This window comes from Triticum aestivum, chromosome 4A, assembly GCF_018294505.1.
Source record: "Triticum aestivum cultivar Chinese Spring chromosome 4A, IWGSC CS RefSeq v2.1, whole genome shotgun sequence".
Lineage (NCBI taxonomy): Eukaryota > Viridiplantae > Streptophyta > Magnoliopsida > Poales > Poaceae > Triticum > Triticum aestivum.
Window position 1 is genome coordinate 455570954 of NC_057803.1, and position 17087 is coordinate 455588040.

A 17087-nucleotide genomic window follows, 5' to 3' on the forward strand; every position below is an offset into this window, starting at 1 on the left:
GACCGTGATACCTCCAAACCAAGGAAGTAATGAAGAGCACCCAAGTCCTTGACAGCAAACTCCTCACTCAATGCGGACACAAGGCGATCAGCAGCAGCATCAGAAGAACTGACAAGGATGATATCATCAACATAAACGAATAGATACATCGTCACCTCAGGACGCTGAAGGAGGAACAGTGATGTGTCAGCAATGGAGGGAATAGACCCAAGAGCCCAGAGAACAGAACCAAGGCGTGCATGCCACGCACGAGGCGCTTGTTTAAGTCCATACAACGCCTTGACCAGACGACAGAGATGATGCGGATGTGTAGGATCAACAAAGCCTGGTGGTTGACGCATATAAACCTCTTCCTCAAGAACTCCATGGAGGAAGGCATTTTGTACGCCAAGCTGACAAAGAGACCAACCACGAGTAACAGCAAGAGACAGCAGTATACGAATAGTAGTAGGCTTGATAACTAGATTGAGCGTGTCTTCATAATCAAGACCATATCTCTGCTTGAAACCCTTGGCAACCAGCTGTGCCTTATAGCGCTCAATCTAACCATTTGCATGTCGTTTTACTTTAAACACCCACTTGGAGTCAATGATGTTGAGACTAGAAACCAGAGGAACAATTTGCCAAGTGCCATTTTTCAGCAAAGCCTAAAATTCCTGCTCCATCGCAGCACGCCAGTGAGGGATACCCAATGCGGCCTGAAAATGACGCAGCTCAGCCGTCGGATCCATAGCAGCATGAGCAACACATGCGGCAAGCCACGCCACAGTCCCGTCTGTGCGTTCCTTGGGGCAAAAAACACCAGACCGGCTGTGTGTGTGTTTGGTTGATAAGAGACCACAGCAGGCGGCGCCGGCAACACGGGGCTTGCCATAGGAGACGAAGGTGAGACCGATCCGGGGCTGGAGGAGCCAGAGTCATCAGACCCAGCGCCGGACGACGTGGCCGAGACGGGGCTGCCGAGCCCAGCCGACGACAAGGCCAGCTCGCGAGGATCCGAGGTGGCCGAGGCGGGGCTGGCCGATGTAGCTGCCGTGGCCGCTGGGCCAGCGGTTGTTGGGCCACCTGCCGCTGGGCCAGGCAAGTGCGATGCCTGCGGCGTGGCGGGCAAGCCAGGCGAGCCGGGCGACGTGGTGGGAGAGCCTGGCGGCGGTGCGGGCGAGGCGGGCGCTGCCGACGCCCGCGGGTCGGCTGTGGATGCATCGGGCTGGCGGGCACGACCCGCCATGCATGGGCCATGCACCGAATCATCATGACCATCGTGAGTGTTGTTCATAGCCTCGTCATCCAGGAGTTCAAGACGGGCATCACGTCCAATACGTGCAGCATGGTTAGGAAGCAACATAGGAGCATTTGCAACATCCACAAATTGATCAGGCAAAGGTGTAGCGGAGTGCACAGGTGGTAAACTAATGGTAGAGTGGTTCGGAAGAGCACGAAACGGGAACACATTCTCATCAAACACAACGTCACAAGAAATGTAGACACGATTGGTGGGAACATGAAGACACTTGTACCCTTTATGGAGAGAACTATACCCAAGAAAGACACACTTCTTAGACCGAAACTCTAACTTACGCTTGTTGTACGGCCGCAAGTGCGGCCAACACGCGCACCCAAACACTTTGAGAAACGTGTAGTCTGGGATATCATTGAGCTAGAGTTCAAGAGGGGTTTTCATTTTCAGTAGTCGTGAGGGAAGCCTATTTATCAAGAAACAGACGATGGAAAAAGCATCACTCCAGAACCGAAACGGGACGGAGGCATGAGCTAGTAAAGTAAGTCCAGTCTCTACAAGATGACGATGCTTACGTTCAGCGGTGCCGTTTTGCTGATGTGTATGAGGACAAGATACGCGATGCGAGATCCCAAGCTTGTTGAAAAACAAGTTGAGGTTGTGATATTCACCCCCCCCCCCCCTCCAATCGGATTGAACATGAATAATTTTGTGCTTAAGGAGACGCTCAACATGTGCTTGGAACTGAATAAAAACATCAAACACATCAGATTTACGCTTGATAAGATATAGCCAAGTAAACCGACTATAAGCATCAATGAAACTGACATAATAGTTGTGACCACTAACAGACGTTTGGGCATGACCCCATACATCAGAAAACACAAGCTCAAGAGGATGTTTCACAACACGACTAGACTCTGAAAAAGGTAGTTGGTGACTCTTGCCCTGCTGACAGGCATCACAGATAGTTTCAGCATTTTTATTGGATACAACTGGTAGTTCATGGCGATGCAGCACATGACTAACTATAGGAGCAGCAGGGTGACCAAGGCGCGCATGCCAGTGCATAGGCGACACACGAACACCACTGAACACCTGAGGAGAAGACGTCTTAGGAGATGCAGGTGGTGCGTCAAGTGCATATAAGCCATGGCGAAGACGACCACTAAGCAGAACGGCCCTCGTGTCCCGATCCTTGATAAAGAAACGAAAAGGGTGAAACTCAGCAAGGACATTGTTATCACGAGTAAGTTGAGGAATAGACAATAAACTACGCGTAGCAGAGGGAACTCGAAGGACATTGGAAAGATGCAGTTTGCGAAAATTGTGTGCAAGAAGTGATGCCTGACCAACATGGGAGATGCGCATACCTGCTCCGTTGGCGGTGTGCACCTGATCATGTCCACGATATGGTTCCTGAGTGGAGAGCCTACCCATCTCGCTGGTGAGATGATTCGTCGCTCCTGTATCCATATACCACGTTGGATCAAGAGAGTAGGACTGGGTGCGCCCGTGCTCGTGCCCCGTCACAGCAGCTGCAGCCTGCTTATAATTCCCTTTTCCATTGTTACCAAGGCCAAGGAAGTCTTGCTTGTAGCGTCTGTGGCAGCAAGAGGCGAGGTGACGATCGATGCTACAAAGCTGACAAGCCTGAGGAGCACCGCAACTAGAACAACAAGCAACTGGGCGACTCCCTCCAGTGATGGTCGGCGCGTTGCCCCGCGAGGCCTGCGACGAGGAAGCCGGTGGTTTGCCACCTGATGCGGCCGGCTTCTGAGGTTTGCCGCGTGTGGCGGCGTTGGCGGAGGCGAAGCTGGGGGAAACACGGCGCGCCTTGATGCGCTGCTCACGCCCAAGGAGGCGCGCATAGAGCTCACGACGCGGGAGCGTATCCTCTCGACCATGGACGTTCTCAATGAGATTGTCATAATCATCATCAAGCCCGTTAAGCACAAAAGTGGTGAAGTCCTCGTCCTGAAGCGGCTGACCAACAGAGGGCAAGGTGTCTGCGAGGCTCGTCATCTTGTTGAAGTACTCCGTGATGCTGAGATCGCCAAGCTTGGTCTCACCCAGCTCGGTGCGTATAGAGTGCGCACGCGCCTGAGACTGAGAGGCGAAACTAGTGTGGAGGGCCGCCCACGCCTCCCTGGACGTAGCGGCGAAGATGACCACCGACGAAACACTTGGCGTGAGCGAAGACTGGATAGCGGAGAGAATAGCCTGATCCTACGCCACCCACGTGTGATATGCCGGATGGTGAGAGGGTGGACACGGGATGGATCCGTCGACGTAGCCCTCCAAGTAGCGGCTGCGGAGTAGAGGCAAGACCTGAGCACGCCATGACAGGTAGTTGTCTGGCGCGAGCTTCACCGGCAGCAGGTGCGAGAAATAAAATGGCGGCGGCGCCGCGGTTTGAGCAGTGTACGCCTGCGCCAGTGGGGCATAGGGATCCATGGACAGGGCCATCTCTGGACGAGGGACCATCGCATAGGCGCCAGGGGAGGAGTAGGACCCGGTAGAGGCGGCAGCCAAAGCACCGTGCCCGGGCGCTGCAGGAGGACCGTAGGTGCCCGGCGTGACGTAGGGGCCAGCACCCGCAGCAGCCGAAGCACCTTGGTCGGGCGCTGCAGGGGCACCGTGCGGCGAGGAGGCCGCGCCCCCATAGGACAGCGGCGGCGCCTGGTAGTAGTGGTGCGGTGGCGGCGGATGCGGCACCGCCGTGTAGGGTTGCGGCGGCGGCGCAGCATAGGCCGACCCCGGCCAAAAGGATGACGGCGGCGGGGGCGCACCATAGGATGGCGCGGGAGCACCGCACCACGGGTGCGGACTCGGCGGAGGAGGGCCGGCAGGGGCCGGCAGCACCACGGGCTCGATCAGGACGATTGGAGCGTCTGGAGACCCCAAAGCCTCTGGGGAAGTGGGCGGCGGCGGCACGACACCGTACGTTGTCGCGAGGGGGCGGGAGGCCATGAAGGACGACATCGGGGCGAGGGCTGGCGCGGCGGCGGCGGTCGAGATCGAAGCGGCGGCGGTGGGAGGTGGTCCAGCGGAAGACATCGTAATCTAATCTAATACATGTAGAACATAGAGTTTGGGAAACTAGCTCGACACCCTAAAACGGGGTATGTCTATCTCATTATATAGATGTACCAAGAGATACAATACAAGGCCTATACAAAACTATATATATATACAGTCTAACAGCCGCCAGTTTATCTGTACTTCTGTACTCGCTGAAGAGACATCTGCTACTAACGTTTGCTAGCGCATAGCATGATCCATCGTCAGACAAGGGAAGCTCGGTGTACCTACCCTGGCTCCGGTCTCTCTCAAATAGCTCTCCTTTTGTTTTGTTTCTCTTCTCGATCGACGACTTGTTGCCAATAATAGCACGTTGGCACAGAGAAGGGATTCTCATTGGCTACTGTACTGATCGATCAGTGAGCAAATCAAGTGCAGATATTGGGCCCTGCTTGTCTCCTTGCACTTTAAATATTCGATTGCGGAAGATATGGCGCCAGCAAAACAACAAAACACATGGTTGTCAGTGGCAATCAACAGGGGGTTGTTGCGAGTCAGACTTTCTGACCCTGATCCATCTCTGTCTCCAGTCTTCGGAGTAAGAGCATCTCCAGCAGTTGGCCCCTCAGCAGGTACAAAAATTGCCGTCTGGAGACGAGTCGACGGTAGAATCGGGGCTAGGGGCTGTTGGGCATCCATCCATCGCCCCTAGGCGGCGATATCAGCCGCGGCCGCTTTTCGGCCCAGATAAATAAAAAAATGGCTTGATATCGGCTAGAAACGGCCCATATTCAGCGTGGTTCGGCGTTGAATTCTCATCATAAATAAATTTTTTATCCCATAGTTCATCCTAGAAAATCAAATAATTCAACAAAATAGTGCAACAACAAATAGTTCAATACAAATCATATATAGTTCAACAAATAAAAACTCATATGTCATCACACGTCGAGCTAGGCGTCGCCCTTGATCCTCCATAGGTGCTCCACCAGATCCTGCTACAGTTGCTGATGCACCTGTGGGTCTCAGATCTCCTGACGCATACTGAGGTAGGCAGTCCAGGTTGCCACTAGCTGGTGATCAACTTCGGCTAGAGGACCCTACCTGTAGTATGGTTCAGTGTCAAACACTGGCTCTTCCTGCTCGCTCTCGTGGATCATGTTGTGCAAGATGACACAGCAAGTCATGATCTCCCACAATTGATCTTTCGACCAGGTCTGAGCAGGGTACCGGACAACAACAAATCAAGATTGGAGCACACCAAATGCCCGCTCAATATCCTTCCTGCAAGCCTCCTGCACCTTGGTAAAGTGGGACTTCTTGCCTCCTGACACAACGTTTAAGATAATCTTCACAAATGTAGACCATCTCGGATAGATGCCATCAGCTAGGTAGTACCCCTTGTTGTAGCGCCGCACATTGACCTCGAATTTCACCAAAGGAGAATGACCATCAACAAGCTTGGCAAAGACAGGGGAGCACTGCAGCATGTTGATGTCATTGTGAGTTCCTGACATACCAAAGAAGGAGTGCCAAATCCAGAGGTCATGTGTGGCCACCGCCTCAAGTACCGCACTGCAACAGCCTTTGGCGCCTTTGTACATCCCCTGCCAAGCATGAGCAGTTTTTCCATTTCCAATGCATGCAGTCGATGCTTCCAAGCATCCCAGGAAATTCTCTTGCTGCATTCTGTGCTAGGATCCGAGCAGTGTCTTCAGGATTGGGTGTTCGCAAGTATTGCGGTCCAAACACTGCCACCACTGCCCGACAGAACTTGTAGAAACACTCAATGGTGGTAGACTCAGCCATGCACCCATAATCGTCGAGTGAATCACCAGGAGCTCCGTATGCAAGCACCCTCATCGTTGTCGTGCACTTCTGGATTGAGGTGAATCCAAGTTTGTCGATGCAATCCTTCTTGCACCTGAAGTAGCTGTCGAACTCCCAGATGAAATTCACAATCCTGAGGAAAAGCTTTCGGCTCATCCGATGACAGCGCCGAAATGTTTGTCGCCATGCAGTAGCCTTCGAGACGATGCCGATTCTTTTCTTTCATCCGCCCACCTCGTCGCGGCTTTTCATTGCTCGCCAGCAGGCCGGCGAGGGCGGCGAGGACCATGAGATGTTCCTCTTCCTGGACGTCGGCCTCGGCTTCCTCCTCCAGCAACGCGGCGAACACTTCCTCGTGGTCCGAGTCCATTGTCGAGGCAGGCAAATCGCCGAACACCTTGCAGGCGCGGTGGGCGCGTACCCGCAGCAACACTGCCCCTCCGTGATCGGAAATGCCGGAAAAATCGCCCAACTGGTGGTGGAGGGGCTGCCTCGGCAAAACCTCTGCTCTTTTTCCGGCGGGGACGTGCTATCTAGCGGTGGCGTGCGGTGGGCGGCGCCGGGATCAGCCGGTTGGCGGCCGAGCGCGCGGGGGTGGGAGGCGAATCTGGAAGAAAGACTTGACTTTTCGCCTGACGGTGTGGGCCAGACATGCTTTTCCCTTGCGCCGGAGCCCCCGAGCGCCCCCTTTCCCAGTGCGCCGGGTTCTGCCTGCGATCGCCAGGCCCAAAAACGGGCCGAGCTGGCGGATTTCGGCGTCCTGTGGGCGGGACTGGGGCGTTTTTTCGGCGCCGGGGCCGAAAAAGTCGCCCGGGGGGGGGCTGTTGGGGGCGCGGCTGGAGATGCTCTAACCCCCGGTTCCCGTCCCCCGCGCGCACCTGCATGGCCACTTGTCACCGAATCAACGATCGTCATCGGTCGAGGCATTTCGCTTCTCACTTTCCCCATGTCAACTCAGCTCAGAAGGAAGAACATTTCTATCGATTGTTGCTGCGAGCTGCGCCGCCTTTTACTGCAGCCACATTTCCAGATAAGGATGTCAATTTTATCCATAGACATGGATATATTTAAACCTGACCCACATCGATTGGGTATGGGCACATTTTCATGCTATGGGAAATATCCAAATCCTATCCGATTAATCATGAGTAGGGCATGTGTATAATTTTGTGTCAATAGGTACATTCAAATCCTATCTAATTATCTCACCAGCGGGTCACATGTGTTATGAACCCTAAGCTACCGCATCATATTATGTAAGCTCTGTTCCATATCCTTCGCTCAATAATGAATTTCAATCTATGGTTGGATGGTTAGGAAAATAATGGTGTTGCCGGCCCACCAAGGTTTATGTCTTAAACTTGACATTGGTGGTCCCATTTTTCTGGATTTAGGTGATGTGCGTTCAGTTGGAGGGGACATTTCCATAGATTAAGAAAACGTCTATGTCGACTTCGTCAATCATAAGATGATGTGTGGACTCGGTCTCTTGGAGATGCTCATAGGGATAGCATCTGCATGCCTATGTATGTATGAGCATATTTGTCTGCACTATGTTAAAAAATACTCAATTCGATAACCATAGAAATCTCTCGGTTGCTCGCACCTCCATCACACATAAAAAATAGCAATTACACCACCACTCCATGTTCTCCCCTCCAAATTACAACATTGCAAACTTGCAATGCAAGACACCCTCTTATTTTGAATCAAAGTTTGACTACGAATTTATTTGCAAAAGTTAAGTTATAGTATCTCGCAAAAGGTATACTATTAGGACGAGTTCGAGAGCACCGGAGAGGAGACCTGATGCCCCACAGCGCCGCCTAAGAGCTGTGAACCCCACTAGGTTTTCTCTTCTAGCTTCAGCTATCTTTTTATGTACAAACTTCTCTTGCATTATTTGAGGATTTTTCACTTGAAGGGAAAATACCCGTTTTTTCCTAAATTTTCAAATAGTAAGCTATAGCAACTTTGTAGTGTTTTTTGCAAGGCCCCGCTAAATGTCACCTATGTATAATTAAGTTGTTTTAGTTGGATATAGTGCCATTTAGCGGCGTTCTAGCGCTATTTAACTTATTTTGAGTTTGATGCCTTTGGCATAGCTCGCTATTTTAAACTTTTGTTTTTCCTGAAGCCAAAAACACAAAACAACAACTAACACTTGGCACTTCATCAATTTTTTAGTCCAAATAAATCTTAAAACTACACATACTTACTTATTTAGTTATATTAAATCATGAAAGCTAATAATCTTATGGGTTCATTTAAAACATATCGATACCACAAGCATATTAATCCATGATGCCGCACAATTATTCATCTCAATTCTGGTGTTATTCATAAAAACACATAAATATATCAGATATGTTACTCATTCATCCACGACGATGTCACAACACAAGCACCTATGCATGAACCTCCTAAGCACGGCAAGCATGAGAAGTAGATGAGGAACGCTCACTGAGAGCGTCCGTTGACGAGGCAGAGAAGTGTGGTGTCATCCGACATGAGAAGTAGGAGGCAAAGGTGGAGTAGAAGAGGTCGAGGAGGCAAAGGCGGGTTGGACTTGGGGACGAGGCATCAACCGACGTCGGAGGTGAGCAGTGACAACGGGGGTGGAGACCAAGGAGGGAGAGGGACACATGATTCAGTAGTGAGCATGGAGACCATGCCATGTGCGGGGGGCACGCGGAGGCAGATATGGTGTGCGGTGCTGGTGGCGGTAGGCGGTAGGCGGCACCAGAGTCAGCATGCTCGATTGGGGGTTAGGACAAGTGATTTGGGAAAAAAATCAAGTCCCGTGCAGGCAGTATATAACAAGCGTAACTCGTCATTGGTAAATCCTTACCAATGACAAGCACCACATACTTCTCAAAAAAAAGACAAGCACCACATACCGCTCACTCGTAGAACTTCTTAGATTTTAGTGTTTAAGCTAGGCTTAAGGTCCTTCTTTTTTGAAAAATTGACACAGAAGGCTCCAAACCTTTCCTATATTTAACTTCCAACATCTCGAAGTTCATGTCAAAATTATGCATTTTTTGCATTAGTTTGCTAATTTTTAGGCATTAAGTGATCTTTATGGTTGATATATAATTAAAATTTGAACTACAAGTATATTAAAACAATGCCTACAATTTGGAAGAAAGGTAATATTCAAATTCTTAAGTACCGTAGGTGTAATCCAAGAGATGTATGGAAAATTCAAAAGTTTTAGTTGGTAAAATTCTAACTCTTAGTTGCACTTATTTGTTTTATTTAATTCTAGAAAGGTGAATGAAATACAAAAAATGTAATTTGGCATGGCACCATGATATGACCTCAAGGGGTTGTGTTTAAAATTGGAATCAATTTCACAAAACTTGGGTTGTACATTGTCGAGCAACCGAAGCATCTCCGGGTAAGCATCATATGTTTCAAAGTGGAATTATGAGGTTTGAAGTCAAACTCACTATGGCTTCATCATTTCAACTTAAATTTGTATTCCAACTTGATATTATACTATACGGAAATCCTTTTGGTGACCGAGCTCCAATGAGGCCTCCAAATTCAAAATTAAAATTTCATCAAAATTCATATTTTTATGTTTCAAAAAATTCTGAAAAAAACACAGATATACATGAAGGCATAACACACATGTGTGTAAATTTTCAGGGCAAAATACGTTGAAATGAGGGCTGTGCAAAAAAGACAAATCTAAGGCTGTTTAACACATGATACTATTCATTCTCTCAGGCCATGAATTTGTCTTTTTTGTACAGGTCGCAATTCAAGGTATTTCATCATGAACTTTTACACACATGTGGGTTACATCCTTACATATACGCATATTTTTTTCAGAATTTTTTGAAACATAAAATTTTGAATTTGTTTTTTTAAATAAAGGGCTCCATGGAGCTCGGCCTCCAAAACGCCATTCTCACTATTATATACTTATATGCGTTCATTTTGGATCTTGTTATGTAATACTCCGAGTTTGTTTTTTTTTTGAAATAGGGAGTTAAGGCACCATATACAAAGTACATATGTATAGAAAATAGAAGGCTCCTGATTTTTTTGTAAAAATGAAAATACAAATTTTAAAAGTCCATATCAAAATTAAGCCTCGCTCTGGATTGGTTTGCTATTTTTAGGCATTAAAATGAAGTTATAAATATTGAAGGGATATAATTCAAACTGGAACTACAAGTATATTTAAACCGGGTTTATAACTTCAATATTTATAACTTCAATATTTATAACTTCAAGTCCAAGTTCGCCGCTGGGTTTTAATTTATGGGCAGTCTCCCAGGAATTAAAACCCAGCGGCAAACTTGGACTTGAGAAGTTCCACGACCCCGGCCTCTACCCGGAGCGCCTTGGTGAGCACCGGCGTCGGGATGGGCGGGTTGGAGCCGAAGAGCGTGAGGGGCACGAAGACGATGCCGGGGTTCTGGCTGTTGAAGGAGACGACCATGGAGGCCCCGGTCTTACCGACGTTGAACTGGAAGTGCATGAGGCCCCGTGGGATGAGGAACGTCTCTCCGGCGCGCACCACCCTCGAGTAGAGCTTGTTCCCGGAGTCGAGGCTGCCAAGGATTCCCACGAGGAGCTCACCTTTCATCACGATGCCGATCTCGGTGGCACGCGGGTGGATGTGTGGCGGGTTGGTGCCTCCAGGTGCAAAATCCACGCGGTTCATGGACACACCGAGTGTGTTGGTACCGGGCCACTCGGCCACGTCGAGCTCCGTCACGGCCGAGCCGTTCGGGGTGGATGTGTTGCCGGCCTTGGCCAGCTTGGATGAGAAGAGGAAGTCGTCGCTGGCCTCCGACATGGGCTTACACGTGTGCCCATTCACCGAGACGGCCTTGCCGTCGAGGTCAGCGACGCAGAAGTCCTGGAGAAGGTCAGGGTCGGTAGCCAGGACGGCCGGAGCTAGGAAAAGCATGGCGAGCAGGCCAGCTGCTAGGGTTTTGGAGCACCCCATTGATTGCTATGCAATAAGCTTAGCTAGGATTGATCAGCTAGAGTTTGTTGATGGAGAGTGTCTAAGGCACTAGTTGTTGCTGCTGCTAAGCTGTGGTGGGTGAGTGAATGGTGAGGCATATGGAGTCCTTTATATTGGGGATTGATGCACGCAATGGATGCATGGAGCTAATTAAGCTATGCATGTGCATGTCGTCACTGCATGCACAAGGCAAGGCAGAGAGTTCATTAAAGATATATTACTTGCGTGGCATCAGCTAGCTTGTGATGAAAATGGAGATGGGGTCAAAAGGTCAGAGTCAAGGCCACTGCTGGCTGCTATGAAAATGGGACCAACGAACAGACACAAGGAGGAGGTGTATCTGAATGGAGTATTGCGCTTGAAAACGGCGCGTTCATAATATTCGTGCACACCATTAGTCGTCAATCATGCATATGGGTTTCGTCTAGGCCACAGGCGGAGGACCCGGTAGGGTGAGGTTGGGCGCCCGCCCTACCTTGATTTTGTACGATGCAATTTGTACAGGTATACGCATCGCTGGATCGCTGGCTGGCTGGCTCCTGGTTGCCTCGCTAGGTAAAAAAAAGGAGAAAAGGGAATGGGCCATCGAGCGAACGCAGGCCGCATTATTTGGGCCCTCAGTGCGACTAGGGCCAGCAGCGCCCTGATTGCTCCCCCAACAGCAGTTTCCCATCCGACTGGTGCATTCTTTTCCCTCAAAAAAAAAAGACCGGTGCATTCTTTTACCCTTAAAAAGGACAGCAGTTTCCCGATTCCCTCTCATCCGCTGGCTTGATTTTTCTTCACCGCCCCGATTGCTCTCTATGCACGCCTTGGTGAGAAGCGGGCGGCTGTGTGCTGCTATTGTGGTCAGCGACTGAGAGAGAGATTGAGATGGGACAAATTGTGAAAGATCGAGTGATGAGAGAGGCTTAGGCTGGGATTGGGATTTCTACTGATTAGCTATTTTTTTATGTGTGCGAGAGAGATGTGCTTATTACTGTAATTTGTGCGGCTGTTGTCGGCGTTTTTTCCAGTGAATGGGAAACGTAGAAATCTAGCAGATGGGTAAGAAAAGAAAAGGTACAACAAAGGTAAGAGTAAAGGTGCAAATTTATGGAAAAAATAGATTTCTAAATTTGTGATTTGTGTGGTAAAATAGTGTGACAATGTACAATTCAGTGATCTTAGTGGTATTTTCATATTATGAATGGCGGCATATTATAATTTAATTTACGCCTTAGTGTCCGCCCCACCTCAAATTTTTTTCGTCCTCCGCCACTGGTCTAGGCTTATCAAGATCAGGGGCGTGCTGATGGTGAAAGGCCAGGGTCTTCATTTAACAGCAAAAGAGAGAAATGCCAGTGTCCAGGAGCTGCATGCAAAATGAAAAGGCTAACTAATAAGCACAATTGAAGATCATAATGTGCTATGTTGAAGGCCTTGGCATTATTTCTCAGCAAATAAAGTGAGAGACCGCGGTGCAAGGATTTCTTCTAGGTTAATTATGCTTCCTTTTTTTTCTTTCCTTTTTTGCATTTCTCGGCTGTCCGTCTCCGACCACCCGCCAGCCGTGGCCGTTTTGTCCATCGTTGGGCTTGGCGAGCGCGACGCGTGTTGGCATTTCAACCTTGCTAACTGGTCTCGCCGCCAGTTTATCTGCTAACGTTTAGCGTATGGCATGATCGTCAGAAATGGGACCGGAGGCTTCTCGCCGCGGCGTACCAACCCCGAACCTGGCTTCTCTTCTTGTTTTGTTTCTCTTCTCAATCGATGACTTGTTGCCAATAATAGCACGTTGGGGCAGAGACGGGATTCTCATTGGCTACTGCTGATCGATCAGTGAGTAATCAAGTGTAGATATGGCGCCCTGCTTGCCTGTCTCCTTGCAGTTTAAATATTCGATCGCGGAAAATATGGCGCCAGCGAAACAACGAAAACATGTTGTCAGTGGCAATCAACGGGCCTGTGGCGTTGCAAGTCAGACTTTCTGACTGTGATCCATCCAGCGCACCAGCCCGCCTCTCCCTGTCTCCAACCTCCCAATGTACAATATTTATTACATATAACTTATTTTTGCTGTTAAAATTCGGCAAAAAAAACACGAAACTGTCTTACAAACCTGGATGGGGATTGGGAGGGGGAGTATACGTAGAGTTCTTTTTAATAGATGTTTCTCTACTACCACAATTTAGAATACATTGTTCGGTCTACATATTGTAGGATACTCATCTAGAATAAGGAAATGGATGATATTTAGTAATCTATTTCTCTCAACATGTACACGGTCACATGAACATGCAAAAATGTAGGGCGCGAAACCCCAAGTAGTCATGCCTCGGCATGTAGCTACAAGGGTTGCCTTGGGACATAGGCTAATCCTGACTGTGAGTGAAGCATGACAATTTCAGCAACTGGTTATACCTCCCAACTATGAGAATTTCTCCGAGATGATCTACCAATCAAGAGTCGAAGTAGATGTGCACTCTGAAGTATCCACGAGTTCCGAAGTAGCGATCCGGCAGCACTTCAACGTCCCCAAAGAAGAGCTCCGAGAAAACTAGAGAGCAAGAGGGGAAGCCTAGTTGCATTCATATTTAATTAGGATTTTAATCTAATTAGACCGGCATTAGAGCCCGTCTAATTAGAAGTCTAAACTATTAGACCAATTAGACCGGGATTAGATCGTGGCTTTTTGGCCCACTAGGGGCTGCGTCGGGGCCAACCCAAGAGGGTATTTCTTCCAAAATATATTCTGGATTTTTTGGAAGTTTCTAGAACCTTTGTCTTCCTGAATCCTGCCATATATGTAGACCCATTTTTTGACATATTATATCTTTTTGGAATTCCCAAAACACTTTTAGGACCATCCGAAACACTTTTAATGCTCATTCTCTCAACTTTTAGTTTCCATAATAATTACTTCGGAAATAAGCGGGCATGACCCGGAACACCTTCTAATCAATAGTTAACAACAGAATTTGGACACCCTTGTTAACTCCCACATTTTCACAAAGTTCTTGAGCGAACCTTTTGCCCCGGATACTATTCACTCGACTTCCCGAGCTGTTAGCAAACCCTACGTGAGATATTATTGGTATCCCTGTGAACAACTCCTTTATCACTATACCGTTTATACTCGTAACGGTTTTTGTTTTATTTACTCGTATTTGTATTCCCGTATTCACGTGATCTCCACCACATGTGTCTGGTCAGACGATAATGACGCAGTCTTGAACACCGACTTGAACAACACAATCATCCCACTATGGGTCAGCATGGAGGTATGCCAGGTAGCTAAACCGCGAGTCACTTCATCGACTAGTGTTTGCATGCCTGCCTTTGTAAGGGCCACTAATGAGAGAGGGAGGTTGAGGTAGTTACTGAGAGGAATGGTGCCACTTCACAAGGAAAAAAAGCAGTGAGCCTTTGCACCTCAGCGAACTCACATCGGATTGGAGCACTGGATGTCTTATTCAAATTTTCCACAAGGACAAATGCTTCCCAAAGAAAACCAAGAATCTCCTTCACCGTAGTGAGCACATTTGGCAAAGACTTGATAAACCTAGCCGCATCATCAGTGAAAAGAGAAAATCAATGCCGAACACCCTATTGTTCCAAACCTACCAATATCTCATTGCTCTCAGATTTCAACACCATGGAATTCATTACATCCATAATTATATAAAAAAAGGAGAGGCGACAGTGGATCACCCCGGCTGAGCCCACGCACATGCCAAACTATGCTGCTCAGGTGTCCATTGATCAAAACTCCCGTGCTAACAGAAGAAAGCATAAACAAAATCCAAGAGCATCACCTCGCCCCAAAGCCACGAATTTGAATCACATTCAGCAATAATCGCCATGAAACATTGTTGAAAGCCCTCGTGACGTTGCTTCAGTAATACCATAGGAATCTTATTTTGATGGAATAACTTGATAGATTTGCTAACCAACATGAAATCATCTTGAATTGTCAGTCTCCGAATAAAATTGCTTTGTTTGTTGGTGATGAGATGAGCCAAAATAGTGCCCAAACGAAGCGCAAGGGCCTTGGAAAAGATCTTGGGATCCCATGGAGTAGACTAACGGGCCCAAAGTCCACAATAGTAAGGAGAGCAATCAAGGTCTTATTGAGAGAATGAAAATTCCTACCATTACCACGAGCAATCTGTTGCATTGCCACCATAACCGCGTCCTTGATAATAAGCTATCAAATCTTGTAAAAGCATGGAAAAAAGCCCTCTACCCCGGTGCCTTGTCCGGGAAATTGGGATATTGCAATATGGAACAATAAAAAGAAGATGTGGATGCATTTACATATGTGCACAAAGCTTGAACCAATACATTTACAATGCATTCCAATAACTTGAGAGCATGTTTTTTTTGGAGAAATGGTATTCTACCATGTATGAATCCACCATCAGTGATTGCTTTGAGTTTCGTGCCAATTTTTTGGGTTGTTGTTAAAAATTTAAAATATAAAAAAATCCAATGTGTCACATTAGGTTTTTTTCCTCTCGTTTAAAAGTGCATCCTAGTGGTTTGTTGTGTACCATCATTTATCAACAGATGTGATATAAAACAAGTGCATTTTATTTTTGGTGCATACTCAAATAAGATGGTATGCACATTGAAACAAAAAAAAATAGGACACAAGATAAATTTTGACGTTAACCAAAAAATAGCACGAATGTCAAAGCAACCAACCGACAGTGGGTCCACGTATGGGATATCCCATGCATGGTAGAAAAATCATTCTCGTGTTCTTTTTGTATATTTTGGAGATTGCTATAATGCATTGATTGGTACATTTTGCGTTCTGCTTGTAACTTGAGAACATGTTTTCTGAATGATTTGGACATTGCTCACCACGCCGTAGTAGCCTTGGCAAATACTTTAAGGCTTCTTCCTTAGCCTTTTCTATATCCGAAGTTGACGTGACTCTGTAGCGATACCTTTCCTTTTGTTGATGTCGACTTGAGAGCATGTCTAACTTAATTATAAAAGGGTAATCGGACAAATATACTACAAAAAATGATAATTATATATTCCGTACAATGAAAAGAACAATGAAGACAATAAAAAGTAGTACATTTCAATTCCTCATATTGGCTCTGATGACTGAACCACGAGGCTAACTTATTCAATCTTATTACAACTGCATGCATGCTTAACCAGAAGCATGAATAGATATCTTCTGCTGAGAATTATTAAATGTCGCTAGCATGCATATACCGAATGATTTATGATCATTTATGGGCAGTCTCCCAGGAATTAAAACCCAGCGGCAAACTTGGACTTGAGAAGTTCCACGACCCCGGCCTCTACCCGGAGCGCCTTGGTGAGCACCGGCGTCGGGATGGGCGGGTTGGAGCCGAAGAGCGTGAGTGGCACGAAGACGATGCCGGGGTTCTGGCTGTTGAAGGAGACGACCATGGAGGCCTCGGTCTTACCGACGTTGAACTGGAAGTGCATGAGGCCCCGCGGGATGAGGAACGTCTCTCCGGCGCGCACCACCCTCGAGTAGAGCTTGTTCCCGGAGTCAAGGCTGCCGAAGATTCCAACGAGGAGCTCACCTTTCATCACGATGCCGATCTCGGTGGCGCGGGGGTGGATGTGCGGCGGGTTTGTACCCCCGGCGCGAAGTCCACCCGGTTCATGGACACGCCCAGCGTGTTCGTACCGGGCCACTCGGCCACATATCGAGCTCCGTCACAACCGAGCCGTTTGGGGTGGACGTGTTGCCGGCCTTGGCCAACTTGGACGAGAAGAGGAAGTCGTCGCCGGCCTCCGACATGGGCTTGCACGTGTGCCCATTCACCGAGACCGCCTTGCCGTCGAGGTCAGCGACACAGAAATCCTGGAGAGGATCAGGGTCGGTGGCCAGGACGGCCGGAGCTAGGAACAGCATGGCGAACAGGCCAGCTACTAGGGTTTTAGAGCACCCCATTGCTTGCTATGCAACTAATCAGCTAGAGTTTGTTGATCGAGAGTGTGTAAGGCACTGGTGGTTGCTGCTAA

The 17087-nt window shown here is 48.2% G+C and overlaps 1 protein-coding gene and 1 pseudogene across 1 annotated transcript; both read right to left on the reverse strand.

Annotated features, from left to right (window-relative positions):
- Positions 1 to 9887: 9887 nt before the first annotated feature.
- Positions 9888 to 11149, reverse strand: LOC123082075 (oxalate oxidase GF-2.8-like). The gene has a single exon (XM_044504496.1). It carries the CDS (start codon positions 11061 to 11063, stop codon positions 10389 to 10391), a length of 675 nt encoding a protein of 224 aa, XP_044360431.1. The 5' UTR covers positions 11064 to 11149; the 3' UTR covers positions 9888 to 10388.
- A 4943-nt stretch (positions 11150 to 16092) lies between these two features.
- LOC123086332 (oxalate oxidase GF-2.8-like) lies at positions 16093 to 17087 on the reverse strand (annotated as a pseudogene).